Source organism: Numenius arquata, chromosome 1 (assembly GCF_964106895.1).
Source record: "Numenius arquata chromosome 1, bNumArq3.hap1.1, whole genome shotgun sequence".
Taxonomy (NCBI): Eukaryota; Metazoa; Chordata; class Aves; order Charadriiformes; family Scolopacidae; genus Numenius; species Numenius arquata.
Window position 1 is genome coordinate 103,699,162 of NC_133576.1, and position 22,728 is coordinate 103,721,889.

Genomic DNA, 22,728 nt, shown 5'->3' on the forward strand with positions numbered 1-22,728 from the left:
GGAATCTGAAGCTTATAAGGCTTTTTTTTTTTTTTCTTATTGACTTCCTTTTCAGGCTGGTAAACTAATGTATACATTCTTTGGACTTCTTATGACTCTGATTTCATTGGTCATGTAACTAAAACACTATCTTTACATGTTTCCCTAAAATCCCACTGGAAAGTAATTTGTTGGCAAATCATCTAATCCTAATTATTATTTTGTGATGTTTCAGTAGAATCTGTATACCTTCATGGCAAGCTGAGCAGTTGTGCAAGCTGTGCTACTATGTTTTACTATGAGGATTCACTTGTGTAGCTTCAATATATCACAAATTTGCTCACAAAATTTAGTGCCTCTGGCCCATGCTTTGGCCATTAGATTTTTCCCAAAGTGCATATTCTGAGAGTTACAAGTTTTATCTCTAGTTTTTTGTTTTTCCCTAGCAATAATAGGCATCTCAATTAATAAAGATGGAAAAATGCTTTGCATTGATGGAATTAAGCTTACCATAAATTGACTAGCCTACCTTGTCACATTCAAATTGGAAAAATAAAAAAAAACCACTGTCGAAAATTCAATTTAGCATTACAGAGATTACTGCAGTATAACAGCCCTTTATCTGTAGTAGTGTATAAAAGCACTTCTAACAGTGCATCAATTTTCACAGCCATTTAGTAGATTAGAAAGCAATTGTAAACAGAGAAAACCCCACATTAACTCCTGTCAACAGCCTGCCTTTTTCTCAGTTATGGATTTGTTTGAAATAACAGTGAAGTCTAAAGTGATTGCATCAACATCACAGATTGTATTATAAATATGAATGAACCCATTGTAATGGACTGCATAGTAATATATGGCAGGCATTTGTCCTCTCCATCAAAGTAACAGCTTTTGTAAAGGAAGAATAGCAGTGACATAAGGGAACATGTCACTCTACAAGAAATTATTCCTCCCGTTGTGAAACAGTAACTGCATCAAGCGACAGGTTTTTAAACTGCCCCTAATTTTATATTATAGTAATGCACCATTAATAAGTGTCTGGTATTTCTTTTAACTGAAATCAACTGAAAGCTATATATGTAAAAAAAAAAATCAAGTATTTTTAAATGAGCAGTTATTCAAACAACATTACTGTTGTTTTGGGGGGAAAGAAAGCAAGTGGTTATGTGTGGCTTTGTTTACTTTGGAAAATTATTTTTTCTTACCACTCCTTAAGAGCAATAAATGCAGGGAGAATGAAAAGAATAAGGGGTTGTTGGTGGTTTTTTTTTTTTTCTGAATAGAAAGTTATCAGGTACAACAGTGATAATTACAGTAAACTGATCCATGGCCAGTGATGAAAGTTGATCTTCAAAGAATTGAAGATTCTTCATATGCAATATCATCCAGAGCGGGGTGTGTTTTGCGTTTTTTTTAATTTCTCTGGAGGGTTATTTTCCACAAGAAGATGTCTAATGTCTTTAACTAACCCTAGACATTTCCAAACGCCTGTTTCTAAAAGGTGTACTAGTGCATATCTTTTTAATTGCTACTGCCTATTAGAGTATTCCTTATAGTCTTAAATAAGGAATTTTCCCTCCTACTACTGAATTTCTTTTGTTAGAAAACTCTGGCTACCAATGAATTGTGATACAGCTACCACAGTCTTACTTGCAATGGTATAGATCCTACTATAAACTAGAGTTTCTCTGTGGTAAAAAGGATAATAAAGGATAATAAATGATTCAGAATTATCAAACACAGGATATTAAACATTGACGACCAAATTTGCAAACAAGGACAAATGTGATGTTTCCTATTAATGGGAATAAAACCTGTTAGTACGGTAGTTACAAAGATAAAAATACGATTTCCTTCAATTTGTGAGGATGAAATATGAGAACTTTTATCTTCAGTCAGCTGTTGTATTTCATTGTTATTTTTTTGAAATATGGCAATTATTCAATGAAACATTTTACGTGAAGACTTCAGACTTTAAAAGACTTTAAACTCTGTCTGAGAAAGCTAATTGTTTTCTCTACATAGTGCCTGTATTTTCTTTGGTAATCCATTTATAATTGTAGCTTCTAACCTTCAAATATTTACATTTAAACAAAATCACAGTTCCAAGAATGGTGATTTCACATTAGTGAACATTCTGCTTTACCCTGTAATAGCATTTTTTATATTTTTTCTTTCTAATTTAATATATATAGTAATTAATGTATTTTTGAGCATAAAATATTTAACTGATGCTATACCTAGATTTATCTTATTTCAGCCCAATTAAAAAAACCCTCATGCTTTGGTAATAATAAAGGACACTTAATTAGACTTAAAGAGAAGCAATATAAAGCATCAGTCAAAAAGCACACAACATCAAGAGATTTTTTTTCATAGCTGTATAACTTCTTCATTTGCATCTTTTCTACATTTTTTTTTTTTTTCAAAATGGAAAGTGTAAAGGCTTTCTTAAACTGTACTCAGCATCCCTAGTGTAATGGAACCTCCTATTTAGTGGATTTCATGTCTCCAAGTCAAATAAGTCTGCACAAAATTTAAGTGCTGTTCTGAGCCCTACATTTATATAGTCATAAATTTGGATAGCTTGCCTTTCCCTATCCTTCCTTTCCCTATATGCTTTGAGGTGCAACTAAAATGATCTTCCATAACTCTCATCCGTCATAACTGTTTACATTAATTCTTTCCAAGACACTTTATCAACTAATGCCAATTCCTATATAGTCAAAGTTTTATATAAATATATATTTAATTAACTGTATCTCACTGTAATTTTATTGCCATTAGGTATTTTACTAATCTGTCCTTTTTAAAAAGTCATAAGCACCATTTAAAAGCAAACTACTCAAACCAGGACAACTACAAATGGAAACGGTTGGTTGAAACTAGAACTGGTGAAGTTCCTAGGTCTAGAAGACAAGCTATCCTCTCATTATGACCTGATTAAGAATGAAATCCTTACAAACAGAATTGCAGTTGAAACTAGTCTGTTGTTACTGAACTAACACAAGAAGTACAGTCCCCTCCTAATGATGTTCCTGTCACCTTTAAAGCAGTCAAGAATCGCTATTCTCTGAACAGCAGAAATGTCTTCCCAGGGCAGATGAGGACTCTCGGTTCCAAGATTTACCACAAAAAAGACATTGAGGTGCTGGAGTGGGTCCAGAGAAGGGCAACGAAGCTGGTGAGGGGTCTGGAGAACAAGCCTTATGAGGAGAGGCTGAGGGAGCTGGGGTTGTTCAGCCTAGAGAAAAGGAGGCTGAGGGGAGACCTTCTCGCTCTCTACAACTACCTGAAAGGAGGTTGTAGGGAGGTGGGGGTCGGTCTCTTCTCCCAAGTCACAGGCGACAGGACTAGAGGAAACGGCCTCAAGTTGCACCAGGGGAGGTTCAGACTGGATATTAGGAAGGATTTTTACACTGAAAGGGTTATCAAGCATTGGAATGGGCTGCCCAGGGAAGTGGTTGAAGCACCATCCCTGGAGGTGTTCAAAAGACAGGTTGATATGGTGCTGGGGGACATGGTTTAGTGATGGTGGTTTTTTTGGGTTGTTTTTTTTTTTTATCAGAGTTAGGTTGATGATCTTGAAGGTCCCTTCCAACCTAGATGATTCTATAATTCTATGATTTACCCATCTTTCTGGCTGGGAAGTTGTATTGGTGCAGCCTCTACAGCCGGCCAGCTATCATCCACAGTGCTACTCTCAACGGTGTCTGTCTGTCATATACTCCATTCAGCTACTTCAGCCCACTTCTGTTTGAAAAAAACATTTTTAAAGAATATTGGTGAGAAATTGCCATTCACAGCTGGCAGTTCTCAGGCAGGTTTAGACATATGTAAAGCAGGTAAACAAAGTTCACGGTCTGATGTAGGTATATTCTGCTTAATTACATGGGATCTGATTTGCCTGCCATCACTATCTGTTTAAAACTAATCTAAGCTAGGCTCTCTCTCTAATCGAAAGAAGGCAATAGATATCTAAAGTATGTGCTTTTAATTGTGCTCTGAAGATTGCCTTTTTCCCTTGACTAGTCCCTTGACAGTGCAATCTCTTTACCATTATTGTCCTGCGGAGTCAGGCAGAACGATTCTGCACTGGGGCTACCGTACTCTACAAAGACTTTATTTTAGTGAAGTACAGCGCTAGTGGCTGCATAGGATCTGTAGACAATATTCCACACGTTGTGTTACACTCAAAAATTATGTAGTTTGTGTAGTTAGTACAGTACAAAACAACCTCAGCCACCTACAAATAGTTTATGAACTTGCCTATAAAAAAGGTGTTTCCTAAATTTGCAATACATTTCAGCTGGATCTTTTTGTATCACAGTCATTCCTACATGCATGAAGGAATATGGAGCTATGCCTAATCTGATGAGGGAAATCTGATGAGGGCATTTCTATTTTAATTTTGATGGGCGTAGTTCTATTTTTTTCTGAATGAAAGATGGAATATAGTGTAAAAGACTAATCAGAAATGTCTTTTCAAAACATTGACCCTTAAGTAAATGTATTTGTTTATTTCATACCAAAAATACCTTTATGTGGTGGGTTTTTTATAATTATTTTTACCTTTCCCATGTTGGAACCTTAATGCTTTTCTTTACTAATTCTTTAGCTTTATGTTTTATGGAATAATTCAAATCTAACATCATATTTAACATGTTTACAAGTGAGAGGCAAATAGTCTTTAATATATGCGTGAAATATGTTTATAACTGCTTATATATGTTGTTATAACAGTCAGGACTGAGTGATATCTAAAAATCACAGAGTTGCCTTGTCAGGCAAAACACCATATTTATATTTTAATCCCTAAAGGCTAAAACACGTAGTCCTCCGTGGATGTGAGATTCTTAAGTTTGAATGTACGCTACTGGAGTCTATCAGTTTTGCATGGCCAGGACTAAATCTAAGCCAGCTTCAGTTCAAAGCAGTGATGATTTTCATGTGAAGGGTAGAATTCCATACACCAGTACAGAAGTAGGAATCATTTATTTTTTATAGGCTGATTTTAAATCCAGAGTATGTTTCAAGCTTGTCAGAAACTTGCAAAGCTACAGAAAAGTATGCGTATCACAAATCTGTGAAAGATAGGAACCTAAACAACTATAAGATCTACATCTACCTAAGAAAAAGGTCAGTGAACGTGAAGGCTTTTTTAAAAGGAAAAAATTGCGATAACTAATGGCTGAGCAGTGTACTTGATAATGGCAACATTCACATCTACAGTTCATGTCAGTAAGTTATATACAAAACAAAGTTCCCCTGTTTATATCCAAGCTGTTCACTGTAGCAACCAGAATATAATTAATTTCAATTCTATTCTTTATGCAGCCAGAAAAAGCTTTGTGAAATGCTGTAGCTTGTGTTAAATAGGTGGTGAGATCGATACTCTATCAGGCCTTAAAATCACCGAAAATGCACCCTGTCCTCCCTTGCAGAGAATATACTATTTCTACAATTAGCTGTCACTGTCCAGACTAGGAAGTCTGCCTTTTATGCAGACTTTGCTGCAGTCAAAAATGGAAGGTTCCAGATACAGAAGTTACCTTTAGATGTCTGGAGTGCAGGCATTCACATCTGAGTGAGTTACCGTAAGCTCTCTTTACCTGCTTGAAGTACCTACATCAGGGTGAAATGAAGCGCAGTTTAGAAGTGCTTGTTTCTCCTCATTGACTGTGAAGGGAGCCTAAGGCAACCAGCACAAATCCATTCGGTCCAGTGAATCTCACCTTGGGCTCAACAGCCTTTGGTCAGGCACAAGGATGCACAGGGCTAGGCATGCTCTTGTTTCAAATAATTCTATACAACATTGAAGCAAAGACCTAGCTTTTATTTCTGTAGCTGCAATAGGTACATATCCACAGTCAATGAATTATATACATTTCATAGCTGTAGTTATTATAAGCCCAGTTAGATATCTAGTTTCTGGTTTGAAATTTAACTGAGAATATTTTAGAGCATTCATTACCACAACAAAAATGTTTGTTAATTTAAAGGAAAGGGAAATGCACCTACACAAATGTAATCAAAGCTTTGGTTTAAGTTGTATGCTCTTAGATAACAAAAGAGTTAAATGTATACATTCACTTCCGTTTATTGAAACTGTCCTGATTTTAATCTTAACTTATGGAAAAAATCTGTGTGGCTAGTAAGCTCAGAAAAAGAAAACATTTTTAAGAGACGTGAGGTAAATTCTTGGTGGCAATAGCTGAAGTCTTAGAGGTAGAGGATATTCTCCCTTCCCCACTCCCTTCCCCAGAGTTTTCCTCAGTTAAGATGCTTCTGGAGTGAAAATATATAAATATCCATCCTACTTCTTTTCCTCCAAGATTTTTACGGCTGTCTTTGGAGCCTGCTGAATTGTCATTCATAATGCTGCTGGCTAATGTTGAGAATCTAGATTTGTAAGTGGTATTATTTTATTACGCCACTAAAAATTATATTTCTTCTATAGGATGTTACTTTGAAATTAATACTAATGTGCTTGAGATTTGCATTTTAATAAATTTTATTTGGACCACAGTGAGCTACTGAACATCGGGAGATTTTTCAATAGCATTTGTTTTCCTTCTTAGCATTTAAAGCTATTTGAGTATAGCATTACTCTTTTGAAATGAGCACTAATGAAGATGCTAGAAAAGATTTGAGAATATAACTCTAGCATATTTAGTATGAGTAACTTAATTGATGCGCTAACAATTTGTTTACAGAACATATTCGTTCTAGGAAGAAGTGTCATTATAATTATTTTATGTAGTATGGTTCCTAAAAGGTGTTTTTAGCGTCTCTAGAATATGGTGGGAGAAAAAGAATTTTCTTTTTTAGAATTGTGCTATGATCATGCCTATATATGATGTGAGAGTAACCTATGGACATCCTAGTCTGTATGAATTTTGTACATGTAAACTGTATGCTTTGTGTTCCAAAAAAATCTTTTCAGATATTCCCAGCAGCCTTAAATTTTTGAAAAGTATCCACAGAACTTCTCCTAATTGTCTGTCTTCCAGTATCTTCAGTTACATAGGGAATAACAGGAGAGATTTCTGAATTTATTCTTCTTCTGAGTAATCAAGAGGTTACCATCACAGACTAGCTTGGTTCTGGAAATAGGTTGTTTTGCGAGGTTTTTTTTGTCTACACTGAGTAGGCATCTATAATCAGTATAGTTGCAAAGAAGAAACCATCAGTGATTCCACACTATTGGCAAAGCTCACCCAAAAAGCAGGTTGAAGAGCACAGACAGCGGGAAGAATGTTTCTGCCAAGAGCAAGGCTGATGATGGCTGGTTTGAAGGCAGTTCAAGTGTGTCTTCACGTTTACACGTAAGAAGGATATGCAGAATCCATTGCTGGGACCTGGGGTATGTTCCTGGAGATAAAGTCTAGGCTTGTGAGAGAGAAATGGAATCATGTTAAAGTCTGCCCTGAAAGTCTTAACTCTGTCGTGGGAAAAGAGTTCATCCAATTTAGATATACAATGGCAACTAGGTACAGAGTCGTTACAATATCTGCAGTTTTACTGGCTGTGCCTGAGATGGAGTTCACTTTCTTCATGGCAGCCCACAGGGCGCTGTGCTTTGTATTAGGGACAGAAACAGCGGTGATCCCACAGCAGTGTTTTGGCTGTTGTTGAGCAGTGCTTGTATAGCATTAAGGCTTCTCTCCCTCCACCCCCAAAACACACGAGCAAGGAGGCTGGGGGTGGGAAAAGGTTGAGAGGCAACATAACCGGCCCAGCTCACCCAAACTGGTGCTCTGTACCATATGTTGTCACGCTCAGCAATGGATGGGGGAGGATGGGGGAATGTTCGTGGTTACGGCGTTTGTCTTACCAAGCAAGCTTCTGAGCCCCTGCTTTCCAGAAGGTGGCTGGACATCTGCCTGCCAGTGGAAAATAGTGAATGAACTCCTTATTTTGCTTTGCTAGCACGCAGAGCTTTTGCTGTGCGTATTAAGCTGTCTTTGTCTCTATCCATGAGTCTTCTCACCTTCCTTCTATTTTCTCCTCACCCCATGGAAAAGGCGAGTGAGCTAGAGGCTGGATGGATGTTTGGCTGTTGTGCAGGGTCAACCCACCACAACAGTACTTGTTACCCAACAGTAATTCTTTTTTAATGTATTACATTAAAACCTTAAACATATTTTGAAAGGATTAAATTTATTTCCAACTTCCTTCAGACAGTCAGTTCACAGGTTTTTTATGCTTTAATTGTGTCATAGTATGAATAATATTTAGTTGAATGCCCAGAGTAACTGAAGAAAGAAAAGCATTAATGCTAATTCAGATAAACTTCAGTGGTCTTTGCTGTAATCTGTTGTCCTCTGAATCCTTGCACTGTTCAAGCATTTACATTTAACATGAGAATGCATTTGACCATGTGTGCTACAGAGAAATACGTTAAGCATATATTTTTCTCTTTGTGACTGACTGGACTTGTATATTATTATTTTAATTACCCCTCAGGCAATCTTCTGATGTGTGATCATGTGCAGGTCAATGTTCTGCAAGTCCTTCAACATGACAGTTCATAGAATAATTATCCTGTCATCACACCTTGATTCATTGTTACGTCGTTTCTTGGGCTTTTTCTCTTACTCACATTTGCTTAGCAACCAGATCACACGTCTCTTATTATTCAAGTAATCACCCTCTGTAGCACATAGATGCATCAATTAAAGCTTTACAATGAAGTATATTGTTCTGTGTAGAATCCTCAGGTGTCAGGAATTAAAAATTGATTTTAAATGGTGCAGGCCTTCTTGAAATGGCTAATCTGTGTTTATATTAAACAAACAAGCACGCTAACAATTCTAAACAAAAAAAAAGGTGATAGGTCACAATCAAGAGAAATTGGTTGATAAAATTATATTCTGTTCTTAAAGTGGTTAGTCTTTTTTAGAGATTTACCAATTTACATGCAGCTCTGGAATGTCTGAATGCTGTACATCTATTTTAGGTATGTTTTTTCAGATGCAAATCAATTTGTGTCTGCTTTATTTACTCTTATCTATACTCTTTGTAAACATTTTCTGGCTAATTTTCAGATTTGGATAAATTTCGCAGCAAATTATTATTAGAATTGAACTCGAGTACCCAGAAGCTGTCAAGACGGTTCAGTGATTTAATGCTGGCATCCTGCAGCTTTGACTGTAATCAGCAGATGCTCTGGCATTACCATAAATGTTTTCTTAACTGTCTCTGTCAAAAAAAAAAAAAAAAGATTTTTTCCTGTTTGGAGTCTGCTCTTTCTGATTAGATTTGGTTTGGCTTCTTTTGCATAATTAATATACGGTGATGATCTCTAACCAACTTTTTTTAATATCACCTTTTTGAGCTAAACACATTTGCAAGGCTGCTTCATAAGTCAGAACAGACAAAGGAAAACCAAGTCTGTGTGTAAGAATTCTTTGTTTCAGTGGCTTGGGAGGTCTTGCTGCCTTCTGCCTTGATTTCACAGGGAGTGTAAAGGGTTTGGGTTTTCAGTCTCTCTGATTTTTTTCATATTCCACAAATTTTCTCTCTAAGTTCCTCTGTAAATGAGAGAGAGGTTTCTTCTGTTAAGTGCAAAGATGTGTTTTGTCTTAGATTTCTTGAAATTAAAAAAATCCTCTCTTACATAGCAAGATTAACTTCTGTTAGCTGGTTATCACTAAATAGTAATTGCATGCAATTGATTAGGAACAGAGGAAACTGGAAATGCTATAGTTGGCTTCTGATGTTTTTACATACCAAAGTGGCTGCTGAGAGTCTTAACTGTCAGAATATAGGGCAGTAAATATGTTAATCATGTGAAAAATGCATACCATTAATAATGTTAAACACAGCATTTTGAATTCACAACTGGATTAATTACACATGACAATGTGTTTCAAATTTGTCTCGTATGATAATTCAGTGATATTTGGAATAGTCAGTAATATCAGTCTTTAAAAAAGAAATTCCTCTTTTAGACTCAGTTGAAATCCTGGTCCCTTTTCGAAGCAATTTGTCACACTTGCAAAGTACAGTTGTTGGTGTCAAATACACATATGGCTGGATCACGTGCAGACTAAAAACATTTTTTTTTTTTATATCCCGTCTCTCTCCACACATGAGCAAGGCCCAATTACAGTCCATCCCAAAGAGAGGAAATAATTAAGTGAAAGCACATAGCATTAATTAGAGCTTCATATAAAGAGAGAGAGAAGAATTGTCAAAGGAATATATATGCAGTCTTGCAGAGCAAGGGGAAGATGAATCACTTTTCCTCTGCCTTTGTTTCCCAGTATTTAGTTTTGTGTGAGGATCTTCTTGAAAACACTGTTTACTGCTACACAGTTTCAGCCTCCTTGATAGCACGCTTTGCACTGCTTTCTGCAGAGCTTTGTCGGAGGAAAGAAAGGGCCGTAATAATAAAGCTTGAACAAGTAAACTTACATGAACTAAGATGATTTGGCTTCATCCCATCTCCAGTATATTCCTGGAGGCAATCTTGGATGTTAGTTTACACAAGTTAAACTTCACAATCAGGACTGCTTCTGTCCTGTTGAGGAGCACCCATGCTATAAAGAAGGACGGATATCTTTAAGCTGACATCAATGTTGTGTAAATCTTTTTTCGATCTACTTAGGATTTGGAGTTCTCATAAATACTTTTCCAGGTTAGTAAATCACTACATTCTTACCTACCATAGCAACAACAGCATGCAGTGCTCTCTGTTGCCCTACTTCCCTCCAGAGACTTGTTTTAAAAACATTTTAAAATGAAAGGAGCCTGAGAGCTCTATGGTGTTCTTGCAATCTTTTGGATAATAGTGAACGACAGCCCACTGTGACAGTGACTATGATCTGTGAGGGCAAGAACTGCCCCAGGACATCGTTCCGGTACCCGTTAAAGATATGTGAGAAAATTAAGTTTCTACTCAACTGCTATTTCTTGCCCTCACAGATCACTAGTCACTGTCCAGCTCGGGCTGTCTGTTCACTATTATCCAACAGCATTGCAAGAACACCATAGGCTATCAGGCTCCCTTCCTTTTAAAGCTGTTTTCCTAAAAACAAGTCTCTGTGATGAGGAAGGACAATTTTTTTCCCCATTGGTTTGCAGTGGGAGTTAGACGCAGACCAATATGATCGTGCTGAAGCAGGGACTCAGACACAGACCAATATGATCATGCTGAAGCCGTTTAATTAAAACACTTAAACCATTATATACTTTACTACAACGTGGGTTAGCTCCGTGTTCTGTGCTCATTGGCTTCTAAACTTATACACGCAAACTATTATTGGTTAAATACAGCTGTAACTTAGTATCTACACTATGTTACTGTTTATGCCAAGTCAATCTTTTACTAACACACATTCAGCATCTGTTGAGGAGTAGCAGTTTCAGTATCAGCGTGTGATTTCCTCCTTCATGTTGACCTTCGGACTGTAGTAGCTCGTTCCATATTTCGGTATCTCTTCTGTTACACAAAGTTCATAAGCTCATGAGTTCAACGTGTCCGTTGCTTTCCAAAAAGTTTCCCACATTGGTTTGATCTGACGTTACAAAATATTTGTGCTCTACCTTCAGGCAATTCAACTTATCAATGCTCTGATAGCAGATATAAACCTAGGAATAGAAGTTTGGGCTAAAAATAGGAAATAAAAATTGTATGGGTTTGTAGCAGTTATTAGAATAGTTACGGAACAGCTTATAAACACTCCAGCTCTGGAGTCCTCAACACAGGAAGGACATGGACCTGTTGGAACGGGTCCAGCGGAGGGCCATGAAGATGATCAGAGGGATGGAGCTCCTCCCCTATGAAGACAGGCTGAGAGAGCTGGGGTTGTTCAGCCTGGAGAAGGGAAGGCTCCAGGGAGACTTTATAGCAGCCTTCCAATATCTGAAGGGAGCCTACAGGAGAGATGGCGAGGGACTCTGTCAGGAAGTGTAGTGACAGGACAAGGGGTAATGGTTTTAATCTGAAAGAGGGGAGATTTAAATTAGATACCAGAAAGAAATTCATTACTGTAAGGGTGGTGAGGCACTGGAACAGGTTGCCCAGAGGAGTTATGGATGCCCCATCCCTGGAGGTGTTTAAGGCCAGGCTGGATGGTGCTTTGAGCAACCTGCTCTAGTGGGAGGTGTCCCTGCCCATGGCAGGGGGGTTGGAACTTGATGATCTTTAGGGTCCTTTCCAACTCTAACCGTTCTATGAATATCAGGAATAGTGGACAAGAAATAATATAGTGTTAAGCTCTTAAGGCAATTACTAGACATAGTTATGTAGGGGGTTTTAAATGTTTATGCTAAATAGTAAATGCTTAACAGAAACAACAGTTTTATTTAGAACCGCAGTAAGTGGAATCTCTTTACATATGAGGTCAGTCTTTAAGACTTGCTTTGTTGTTTGGATTTGTTGAGGGGGTTTATTTTCCAGAGGCAGGAGGTTTCCTACTGTGGTTTTTTTTTTTCTTTTTTGCAAATTGTGTTTCTTTTCCATTTTGGTTATTTTCACCAACATACTACTTATCATTACCCATTGCAGCTGCCAGTGGCTTTCCTTTGATGGCAGCAGTCTGTGTGCATATTCCTGAAATTCTTTATCAAAGTGTATCTTGAAAGCAGTATTCATCTATAGGTAGATACTGTGCAGACAGGTTTGGAAACTAAATGTGTCTACTGCTCAAAGGCATCAGTGACAGTTTAGTATGTGGGATCTACATAAATTATCATCAGCTGAACAGAGGATAGCTTTAGACTATGGACCTCTGTGTATCTTGTCACAGATCACTAACTTACACAGTCATCATTTTTGACTCTCTCTTAACTCTGAAGAGGATTTGAAACAGCAAGCTACAATATACTTGTGAACAAAGTGAAAAAAAAAAGTAATAAACCACATTTCAGGAATTTTAAGTAGTCTAAATCATTGTAATTTCCTGATCATTTCCTGACTTAAAGAAGAGAAAAAGCTGATGTTTATCCTGTTTGTGCCTTGGGAGAAATCCCATAAATACCTTGGCTGCATAACATTTCTGGCCACTGCCTGAAGACCCACTGCCACTGAGTATCCACGTAGATCAAGATTTATCTTTTTACCCCCTTCATCCTAATGTAATTAAGAAGATTAATTTATTATTTATTAATATTAAAATTGTACCAAATTATTTATCCATTTTGAAATTAAGAGACTTACACATTTATTTTTTTTTAAGAATGATTCAAACCATGTGCTCTAAAAATCAATAATGGCCACAAAGTACATTTCTATTTTGGAAGTTTCCATTTCGTAGTTTCCTAGGAACTCCCAAATGTGCCTTCCTCTAGGGAAAGATGCATGAGAAGACACAAGATCCACTGTAATTCAGAGTGAAATAGGGGAGGATGCCAAACTCCTAAGTCTGAATTAGCCGTCAGACACCTTCCCAGGTTGTTTCTCTCACATAAAACCTTGGGTGATTTCTGTCAGTTGTCTGATCCACACTTTTGTTCTCTTTTCATCATGACAGGCACTCAAGTCTTTCATTTAAATCCCAGTAACTTAAAGTTGCATTTCTTGTAACAAAAGTCATTGCCATATTAAAGGTGAGAATATATTAGTTTAAACAGAGAAATTGGTCCCAACTCAATGCAAATGCAAAGTACATTTGGAAAAGATAGGAAAAAGATTGAATGGAGTGATCAACTTAAAGTAGTCTTTGAGAAGATGCAGGTAGGTAAGGGATTAAAAGAATTTTTAAAGGCTTTGCTTTAGGGCCATGTAAAAGAGAGCTGGTCCAGCATAGTTTCTCTTGCCACAAATTGGTTTGCACACAGTTTGTAATTGATTTTCTTGGAAATTTAGTTTCTATAATTTCTCTATGCTAGCCTCACTTAGTGCTGACATACTCTCTTCTTGCCTTTGAAAAGAACAAAAAAACCTACATTCACTGCTTCTGAAAACTTTCTCATCTAAATTGAGCTTTCTGATTAGTGTTTATACCTTGTGTTTCACACCTTTTTAACACAACACTCAAGAAGTGCAGCAACTATTAAATGAAATGTGCATAAAAATATTTTTAAAATGTTTCAAAAATCAGTAACACTTTTCCATGCCTCATTAATTATTGTCTGCTTTGTAGATTTGTCAAGTTGTGGGCATTTAGCATGAAATACTAGGGTGTAAGAAAGTACTTATCAAGCAAAGATCGTTCGAGTACAGCTACTGCTCCTTTAGGTGTTAGGGCTGGGGCCGCAGGGTATAACTGAAATAAATCGTAACAACACACAGTACTCCTTTAACATTTCAGGGACATTCTCCAATCCTACCTTTGTCAGTCACAGAAAATGTTGAAAAATATGAAACTAATAAAAAGTGACACTAAAAGTATTTTAAGTATTTTCCATTACACTATCTAGCAAGGGGCTATCCCATTTTTTTATGAGTGATGTTATGTGATAGACGTGGACCTTCTAGCTATAGCAGTCTTTCATATTATGTCTAAATTCTGCTTTTGGGTGGGAAGGCAGGCTTTCAGGAAAGATAATTAGGTGTTGTGATATCTTAACACCAATGCCAAAGTCTGGGAATGAATTTCAGAGGGCCAACTTTGGGCTGTATGAATGACATTAAGGAAAGAAGGGTGCCTGAAAAAAATGGGGGCCCACAACTGTCCATTATCTTAAGCTCTAATAGGAATGGGGGGTCAGTGCAGGAAACAAGAGTCTCATATCCTACTTGAGAGGAAAACAAGAATTAACAATTTTCCTCTTGACGTTTCGTAAAAAGCCAAGAGTTTGGAATCTGTAAATTCAAAATGACAATTTTCAGAATTTGTGGGTTTTTTTAATTGGAAAATTAAAATAGGGAATGCCAAAAGACAGGTGGAATCCTCTTATCTCTAAGCTGTTGTGGTGGGTTGGCCTCAGGTGGCAGCCAAACTCCAACCCAGCTGCGCATTCAGTCCCCGCTTTGGTGCGGGGCGGGGAGGGATGGGGGCGGAATAGGAAGAACAGGAGCAGGAAAGCTCATGGGTCACGATAAAGACAGGGAGATTGCTTACCTGTTACTGCCAAGGGCAAAATAATCTCAACTTGGGGAAAATTAATTTATTGCCAATTTATATATATATATGTGTGTGCGTGTGTGACTACTGATTTGGGTATTGGGAAACAAAACTAAGAAATCAGTCCCATCAGTGAGTGAACGAATGGCACAAGGGGGTGATGGGCTCAGCCGTGCCCTGTGGTGGATCCTTTGGAGCCATCTGGAACTGGATATGTCCAGGGGCAACCCCTGGTTTCTCCTCACAGAGGCCACCCCTGCAGCCCCTCTGCTACCAATACTTTGCTACCTACACCCAATACACCTGTCCACTTTGGAGCTGAAGCTAGATGCGGCTGAAGTGGGAATTCAGAACCTCTACCTTGTTCTGAACTTAAAAACAGAGGTCCTCAAAATATCTGCCAGCAGTGGCCATATACAGCCTTTCGAAACAAGAGTCTATCTAAGTATATCTCAACCAGCTGAACCATAAACCAGTATTGCTCAGTTTACATCAGAAAAAGTAGTTCATGCTTAGAAACTGTTTCTCTGTTTTCCTTATATCTTCAGCAAAGCACCAGCAATGCTTTATACTTTGGTATTGGCAAGAGAACCCTTTAGGAACATCTCCAGAAAAACTTCTCAAGGGCTTCTGTTTATTTAGATGGAGCATATGGGGGTATGCACTGATAGCCTCACAAGGCCCATGGAATGTGACCATGGTCTAAACACACTTGGTAAGGTTGCATTGGGACACGCTCGATGGTGTCGTCAATGTAATTTGTGGAAGATGGACAGGACTTCCAGACATGGAGGCTGGACTGCTGCAAGCATTCCAGCTTGTGGGAATGCTGAACAGCTGCATCCAGAATCAGCACATCGGATTTTCACTTCCATGCATCGGGTGTAGGCAACCAGAGGCAAACTTTGGCTCTCCCCTGGGGAGCCGGTGATGAGGATTACGGACAGGGACATTAACTTTTACCAAGCCAAAAGCATTTGGCACAGGGGCACGCCCTCGTAATATCTTCTAGCACAGGCAAGTCATGACTCATAATGTAAAAATAATTTGCATGGGTGGTAAGATTGGTGAGTATGCATGGGCTTAAGAAAAATCTTAGCATAGACACCGCTTCAGGAATACGATGTAACACACGGAACTCAAGCCTGAGAGATCGGCAATATTCCATGGGGGTTTTGAGCATTTTTCACTGTTAACTCGGTAAAAGATGTAATGAGGTTGTAACTGCAATTGTTCTTTCTTATGTTACAGTTTTGTCATGCTCCACATTGAGATGTATGACTGTAATACAAGCGTATAATGCCATGTAATGCAGTTCTCCTTATTGTATTTGCAACTTTATTTTTCAATGGGTGTACAAGTATTTACATAGAAACTAAATATGTCCTTATTATCAAGACTTTTATTAAGAAACTGTGCAATGAAATAAAGCTTTTCAAAGCCCTTTTTGAAAAAATATTTATTAGTCATTTAAAAAAAAATCTGTATCTGTACTTTAGTGAGCCTCTTGAAATCATTTTTGCTCTCTGTTAAAGGTAATATATAACAATATTATGCAGGATTTAAAAATCTCCAACTGATCATATTTTACTTCCCCAGGTTCACAGCAGGCAGGTCTCATACTACTGATTTTTTTTTTTGTTCACATGGTAGTGCACAATTTCCTTTTTCTGAATATAAAGAATGTAGCCTTTAATAGATTATAAGCATATCATTATAAGTTATTCTCTGCTAGGACACCGTTTAAACTATGGAAAGCTATTAAGCACAATTTTCTGTCAACTGAATTTCCTGAGCATTGCTGTTAATCAAAGTAATTTTAAAAGACTTGTGTCTAGATGATAGTAGCTATTTGGCTCTAGGTTATGTGAATATGATTTTGAAATGTTTTTGATTAACAGCAATGTTCAGGAAATTCGTATCTGCGAAAATGGAATTTTAATATGTCTGAAGGACCCACAAGAGTTAGATACTGAGCAAGGGAAAGAAAAAGATTTAAATGTCATGGAACCCGGACACTGAGACTTTAGTATGTGCAGTGCGAGCTCTGCCTAACCTGTGCCTGGAAGCATTCAGTAGCAGGAAAGTCAAAACTGTTATGAGTAAATGTCTTCACACCCCCACGTTTAGAAAAGTTAAATATGAATTCAAAGTTTTTGCTTTTTTTCATCTGTGTAATGATTGTTATGATACAGGTGAATGACAGTATTTGATTGCTAAAAGTGACCAAATGTTAGAAACTTGACTCAACTACTTCAAATGTATACAGCAAATTAATGAGTTCTGTCTTTATCCAGTGGTTTTTAATGTCTGATTTCTTTCTGTCTTGCTTACTGCCGGAAGGTACACCTTGCTACAGTAGGTGGACAAATAGTGCATCTCCAGAAATGTAAGCTTTCTCCCTAGCTAGACTACATGTAGAAGTGGCTTTCCATTAGTAGTTTTCTTGTAACCTTTAGTGACTTTATAATATTAAATTATTTAAAATTGTAGTTGATCCAAGGTGTGTGTGTGTAAATGTATGTATTTTATTCTGCAATTTGTTTCGAATATAGTTCACTCCCAAAAGCACAAACCAAATTTATGTGTGTCCATGATGTAATGTTCAAAGTAGTTTAGAAAATGCTGTTTCTATCTATATGATTTGTAGATTTTCTGTGGGTACCCTTGTCATAGAAACGTGGGATTAAAGCAGTGACCAATATCGCTAAGCCATCTTCTTGCTGTTGCAGGCAGCCATATCAAATATTGCCTTCAGAAACAGAGGAAATTCCCTCTTATAACTGGTTTAAAACTGCTTCTAACAGTTTTTAATTTCTATGCAAGGTGCACTGGCTTTGTTAAACCACCTACCACAACAGCTATAGGTTGAAAATGCACTTCACGTTCTGCACTGGACACGTTCCTGTGTAACCTTCTCTAGGTGGACCTGCTTTGGCAGGGGGGTTGGACTAGATGATCTCCAGAGGTCCCTTCCAACCCCATATCATTCTGTGATTCTTCAGGTTTACCACTATAGCACAGGATTCGAGAGAGGTGCAGTAACAGTCTAAAGACGTGACCGTGGAACGGATAGGGTACCAAATCACCAACACATGCAAGCTTTGAATCAGTGTATGAAGCAGTGCAGGGTGGTTTAGGAGTTTGAAGTTAACACAAGTTAATTCCTGCTTTATTAAAAAAAAAAATAATAATGACAGGGTAGTCATTAATATTTCTAAGGAATTAGTGAGACTTTCTCCTTTTTACCTTGCTGGTACCTAACTAATTTTAAACTTTGACTTAAATGGAAGTGATCTTTCACTCTGATAAGAAAAATGCCACCAGCAGCATATATATCTCAAGTGTTACAGCAGTTAATTCTTTAGGTGCATATTTAATAAAGTAAAATCTAGCACTGTGAGTAATACGTGTGCTTTCTGAGCCAGGCCTAGCAAAGCTCAGTGTTTCGGAATGGGATTCACAACAGCCAGTTTACGATAAGCAGGGAACTGCCCACCTGCATATCTGCTAATGCTGGACATCCACTTCGGCATAGCAATGCTAGATGGAGACCTTCCTCCTTGATTGAAAGAAGATACATGGTAAAGATGCCACCTGATTTAGGAAGCAGCTGAAGCAACAACTCCAAGATGATGAAAATGGATTTAGATAAAATATGTATGTTCAAATCTTTTTTATTTTTAATTGACATTAGCTGCTCAGTATTTTTTGTAGCATAGCTGAGACCAAAGTGTTCTCGTTACTTAGGAAGTGCCTCTAATCACTAAAGTGTTATGTATTCAGAACGTGGCACTTTGTGATTTTTCCAGTGAATCGTGGCATCTTCCCTGCACAGGAGTTACAACAGATGAAACAAGGACTACTCACATAAACTGGCCAGTGATGAAGGCACTTCCCTAATCCCGTTTCCTGTTGTTGCAGGACCCCTCTGACCGAAGGGAAGGACTCAGATCCTTCAAGTTGAATGCTTCACTTATTAGTCTACGCCTCGAAAGTCACAAATATCAACTGATTGCTGCTGTTTTAAGGGGAGGAAAAAGACACAGCTGTAGTCAGCTTTATTCGGTCACTGTCCCCACACAACAATTCCAAATTGTAGGCAGCAAGTTATGGGACACACATTTCTGGAAGGCTGAATCAGTTTCCCAGTTTCAAAGCGGGACAAGAGTTTAGATAGATCCCAACATCTACTGCTTCTTCATACCTTACTTGCAGCAGTTCCCTGCTTAGACTATTTGCTGTTCTAAATCTCACTCTATGGCACTTTATTCTGCCCCTCGCACAGTGGGGAAAATATTGCTGGATTTTACTTTGAGGCCTCAGTTCATAAGTGTTCACCACCTCTGTTATTCAGTCTCATTCATTATACCTAATTAATTCCTCATGCTTGAGTATTTTGGGGTAAAGACTCCACTGAACTGCAAAGTCATTAATATTTGAGTGTTGGTAGACTTGGGAAGCTTACTTTCAGTGCCTAATTTATTTCTGCCTTTTTAAAGTCCAACATCTATACTTAATCTCTGATTATATGACAATAGGTTTTTCCCTACTTTAAAAAAAATGTATTGATTTTCAAAACACAAAGTATTTTTCCCACTGCCCCTAAACTGAATGTGAACAAAAAGGGCTATGGTGCAGCTAGTATTTTGTGTATTGGTATAGGTAGCGTGCTTTTATCAGCCTGCAAATATGTGCTCAGAATCAATAAATATAAACATTTAAATAGAACAGGATATTTAAAAGTGTACGTTCCAGGGTTATTTTAATTATGTATGATGGGTTTATTATATGCAATTATAAAGATGTGTTCATACCCAATCTTTGGCCTCCTGTGATTCAGGAAAACTGAAATGTGTGCTGCTGCATCTTCAGGGTCAAATTATTTTCCACAGTATAAAATAGAAATTACATTTTTCATCTAAGTGCAAAATTTGGCTATTATCAATTTTTAATTAAGAATTGTTTATCTGATTTAGAAGATGATAGAAAGAAGGTATTTATTTTCCTCCACTTGCCAAAAGGTGATCGTACTTAGAAAATTTGCTGAGATTGTCCAAGAAAGTGTGTAAAATCCTCATCCATCACCGAGAGCCCCTGGTCAGGGAATGACAGTGCAGTAAATATCTTCAGCAGCTGCCTTTTAATGTACAAGCTGTTTTCGGTAGGAATTTTCAGCACTCACATAAAACACACTGTCATGAGTGACTGCCTGTGCTCCAAAGTCATTACTATTGGGATGATGGAACATCTTTCAGCGAATAACCAAAAAACTTTAAATGTCATGTCAAGTTTGTTGAAGCCGTTTTCAAGCTTTGCTCAAGGTTACATGAATATTGAGTACGCCTGTTTTTAAAAAGTTTGAGATCTATGAGAAGGACCACTCATATGCTGGTTTTGAGAGCAGTCACTCGATTTGGGGGGGGAACAAAAAAAGAAATCTGTCTATTAATACACATCAATCCAGCAAAGCTCCTGGATATTAACTGAGTGGAACTTCTTGTGACAGTCAATGCCAGTGACGTTCATCAAAAAGTAGCAAGTTATGCAAATTCTGAAAATTACTTAGCTGCCTAAAAGATCACAAAGGCAAGAAAAATTATTACAATGGATAATTAAATTGAAATAGATTTTTAAATAAATTTTAAAATTTGAACAATTAAAAAAAAAGTAGAAAATGTAATTACCCAGATAAAACTTTGGAAGACACTGAGAAGTGCTGAGTACTCTGTTTTCTCTTTTGACTCCAGCAAGAAAGGAGGATGCTGTCAGGTTCTATGTGTGATTTTGTAGGAAATATGGATGCTAATCTAATGAAATCATGTAAAGTCTATATCATTTCCAAGGGACCAAGCCTACTGCCTTTGAAGTGATAATATTTTTTGTCTTGCCTCCTTGGTATTCATTACTCCTTCTAGTACATCATCTGCATGTAAAATTTTGTCTGATCAAGAGGTCTTTTTATATTACAAAATATTGAAACTGAGTATTTTAATAGTAAAACAAGGTTTATTTGTTTTATCTTCTGCAGAGAACCAGAAAGGACAACTAGAGAAGTCATGTTCGCACCACAGTATCAGTTTAAACTTGACAAGAAACCCAGCCACCAAAGAAGTTACTTATGATGTGGAAACAAGTTCTTCTATGGCATGGAACAAGGCTGTTGGGAGAAAGGAAGCCTGTCATGGAGAAGGCAACAAAGAAAAGAAAATAGATCGTATCGCGTCTCCTTCTAAGGGAGAAGCCATTCCAGAAGTAGAAGCTCTCCTGGCAAGACTGCGAGCACTATAGAATAATCATATAAAGGATTAAATCAAAGCTTAAAAACAGGCTCTAATAGCCTACATCTCTAAAGATACACTAATTTTCTATTATTGACATTACGTACTTCTGAGTTCCCAACTTCTCTATGGATGAATACTTTATTTCTAAACTGTTTGTTTGCAAGACTCTACAAAATTATGCTATAGTTTTGCATAACTGCAAGGTGATTTTTGTTATATGTTTTTACCTACTGAGCATGCAAAAAATATCAGAAGAAAGAGATATAAATTATGCCAAGGCACAATCCTTTTAGTGGACAAACTGCTGACCACATGCTTTGAGAGCAGCTCAAAATAGGAATATCTTTTAAATAATGTTAAATCATCACGCCTGGGAATAAGGGTCAGTAAATAACAGAAAGGATATTCTTATATTTCCTACTGCTATTGCTATACTTAAGAGACTTTAGCACCTAAAAAGTATTGTTATAGCATCCTTTGCAATTACAGTTATAGGAAGTATGTATCGTATAAGTCAGCCATGTTCCACTTTGAGTTCATCAAAGAGCACCAAAGCCTGGTGAATAAAAGGAAATCCATGGACAGTAAACAAAAAATCTATGCAAATAATATATTTTATGTGTGATTAATATATTGCTGCTGTTAAGCTTAGTTTTGATTATTATACCAAAATAATATATACAATTTCTGTGATTGCAGGGTTTGCAATTGTGTCCATAGTGGGGGAAAATGTCTTCACAGTTATATACCAGTGTAATTTTTTATCTTTTCACATGTGAGTTAATATGTTTCTATAAAAGGAACATATAATGGAAAAGATTTTTACAATTGGTTTTTCACAAACTCATTTTCCAGTAGCCCATAAAGTCTTATTTGCTGGCACAATAGGAATCTTGCACATAATTGCATCTCTGTTATCTCACTGTCATTGTACATTGTTACGTGTTTGCTATTGTATTTATTAATTGCACATCATAAAGAATCGCTACCTGTGTTACCGAGTAGGAAGCTACTATTAGTATCTTTGCTCCATTCCTTAAAGCTTCCTTATTATAAGAGTGTGTATTAGGTATCTAATATCTTTCTTCCAAATTACTCTATTTTTCTTTACAAAATGCTGAAAAATATGTCTTTCAATAAGAGTCAGTTACATGAAACCGGTGTTTCAATGCTCCAGTGCTTTTTATATCCTTGTTTAAGTTGCCTTCGTACTTCCTGCACTAAACATTAATAAAGTTAATTAGAACTCGGAAACTGGGCCTGTTTATACATACTGCGTGGAGGGTTTTTCAGCCGTCGTGGGAATCAATCTCATGTTTCTAGGGCTGTTGTAACTGTCATTATACACTCGAATTACGTTTCCTGCCTTAGCCGAAAAAAATAAGAGGTATAAACGGAAGTCAGGGAAAGATACGGAGAAAGCCCATCAGACAGCCGTTTCCTCA

The 22,728-nt window shown here is 37.3% G+C and overlaps 1 protein-coding gene across 1 annotated transcript in view; it reads left to right on the forward strand.

Moving 5' to 3' along the window:
• Nucleotides 1–21,290, forward strand: part of DIAPH3 (diaphanous related formin 3) — a 235,406-nt gene extending 214,116 nt beyond the window's left edge. The window contains exon 28 of the mRNA XM_074160602.1: nt 21,031–21,290. Coding sequence (XP_074016703.1) covers nt 21,031–21,290 — 260 coding nt within the window. The remainder of the gene's footprint in view (nt 1–21,030) is intronic.
• The last annotated feature ends 1,438 nt before the right edge of the window (nt 21,291–22,728 follow it).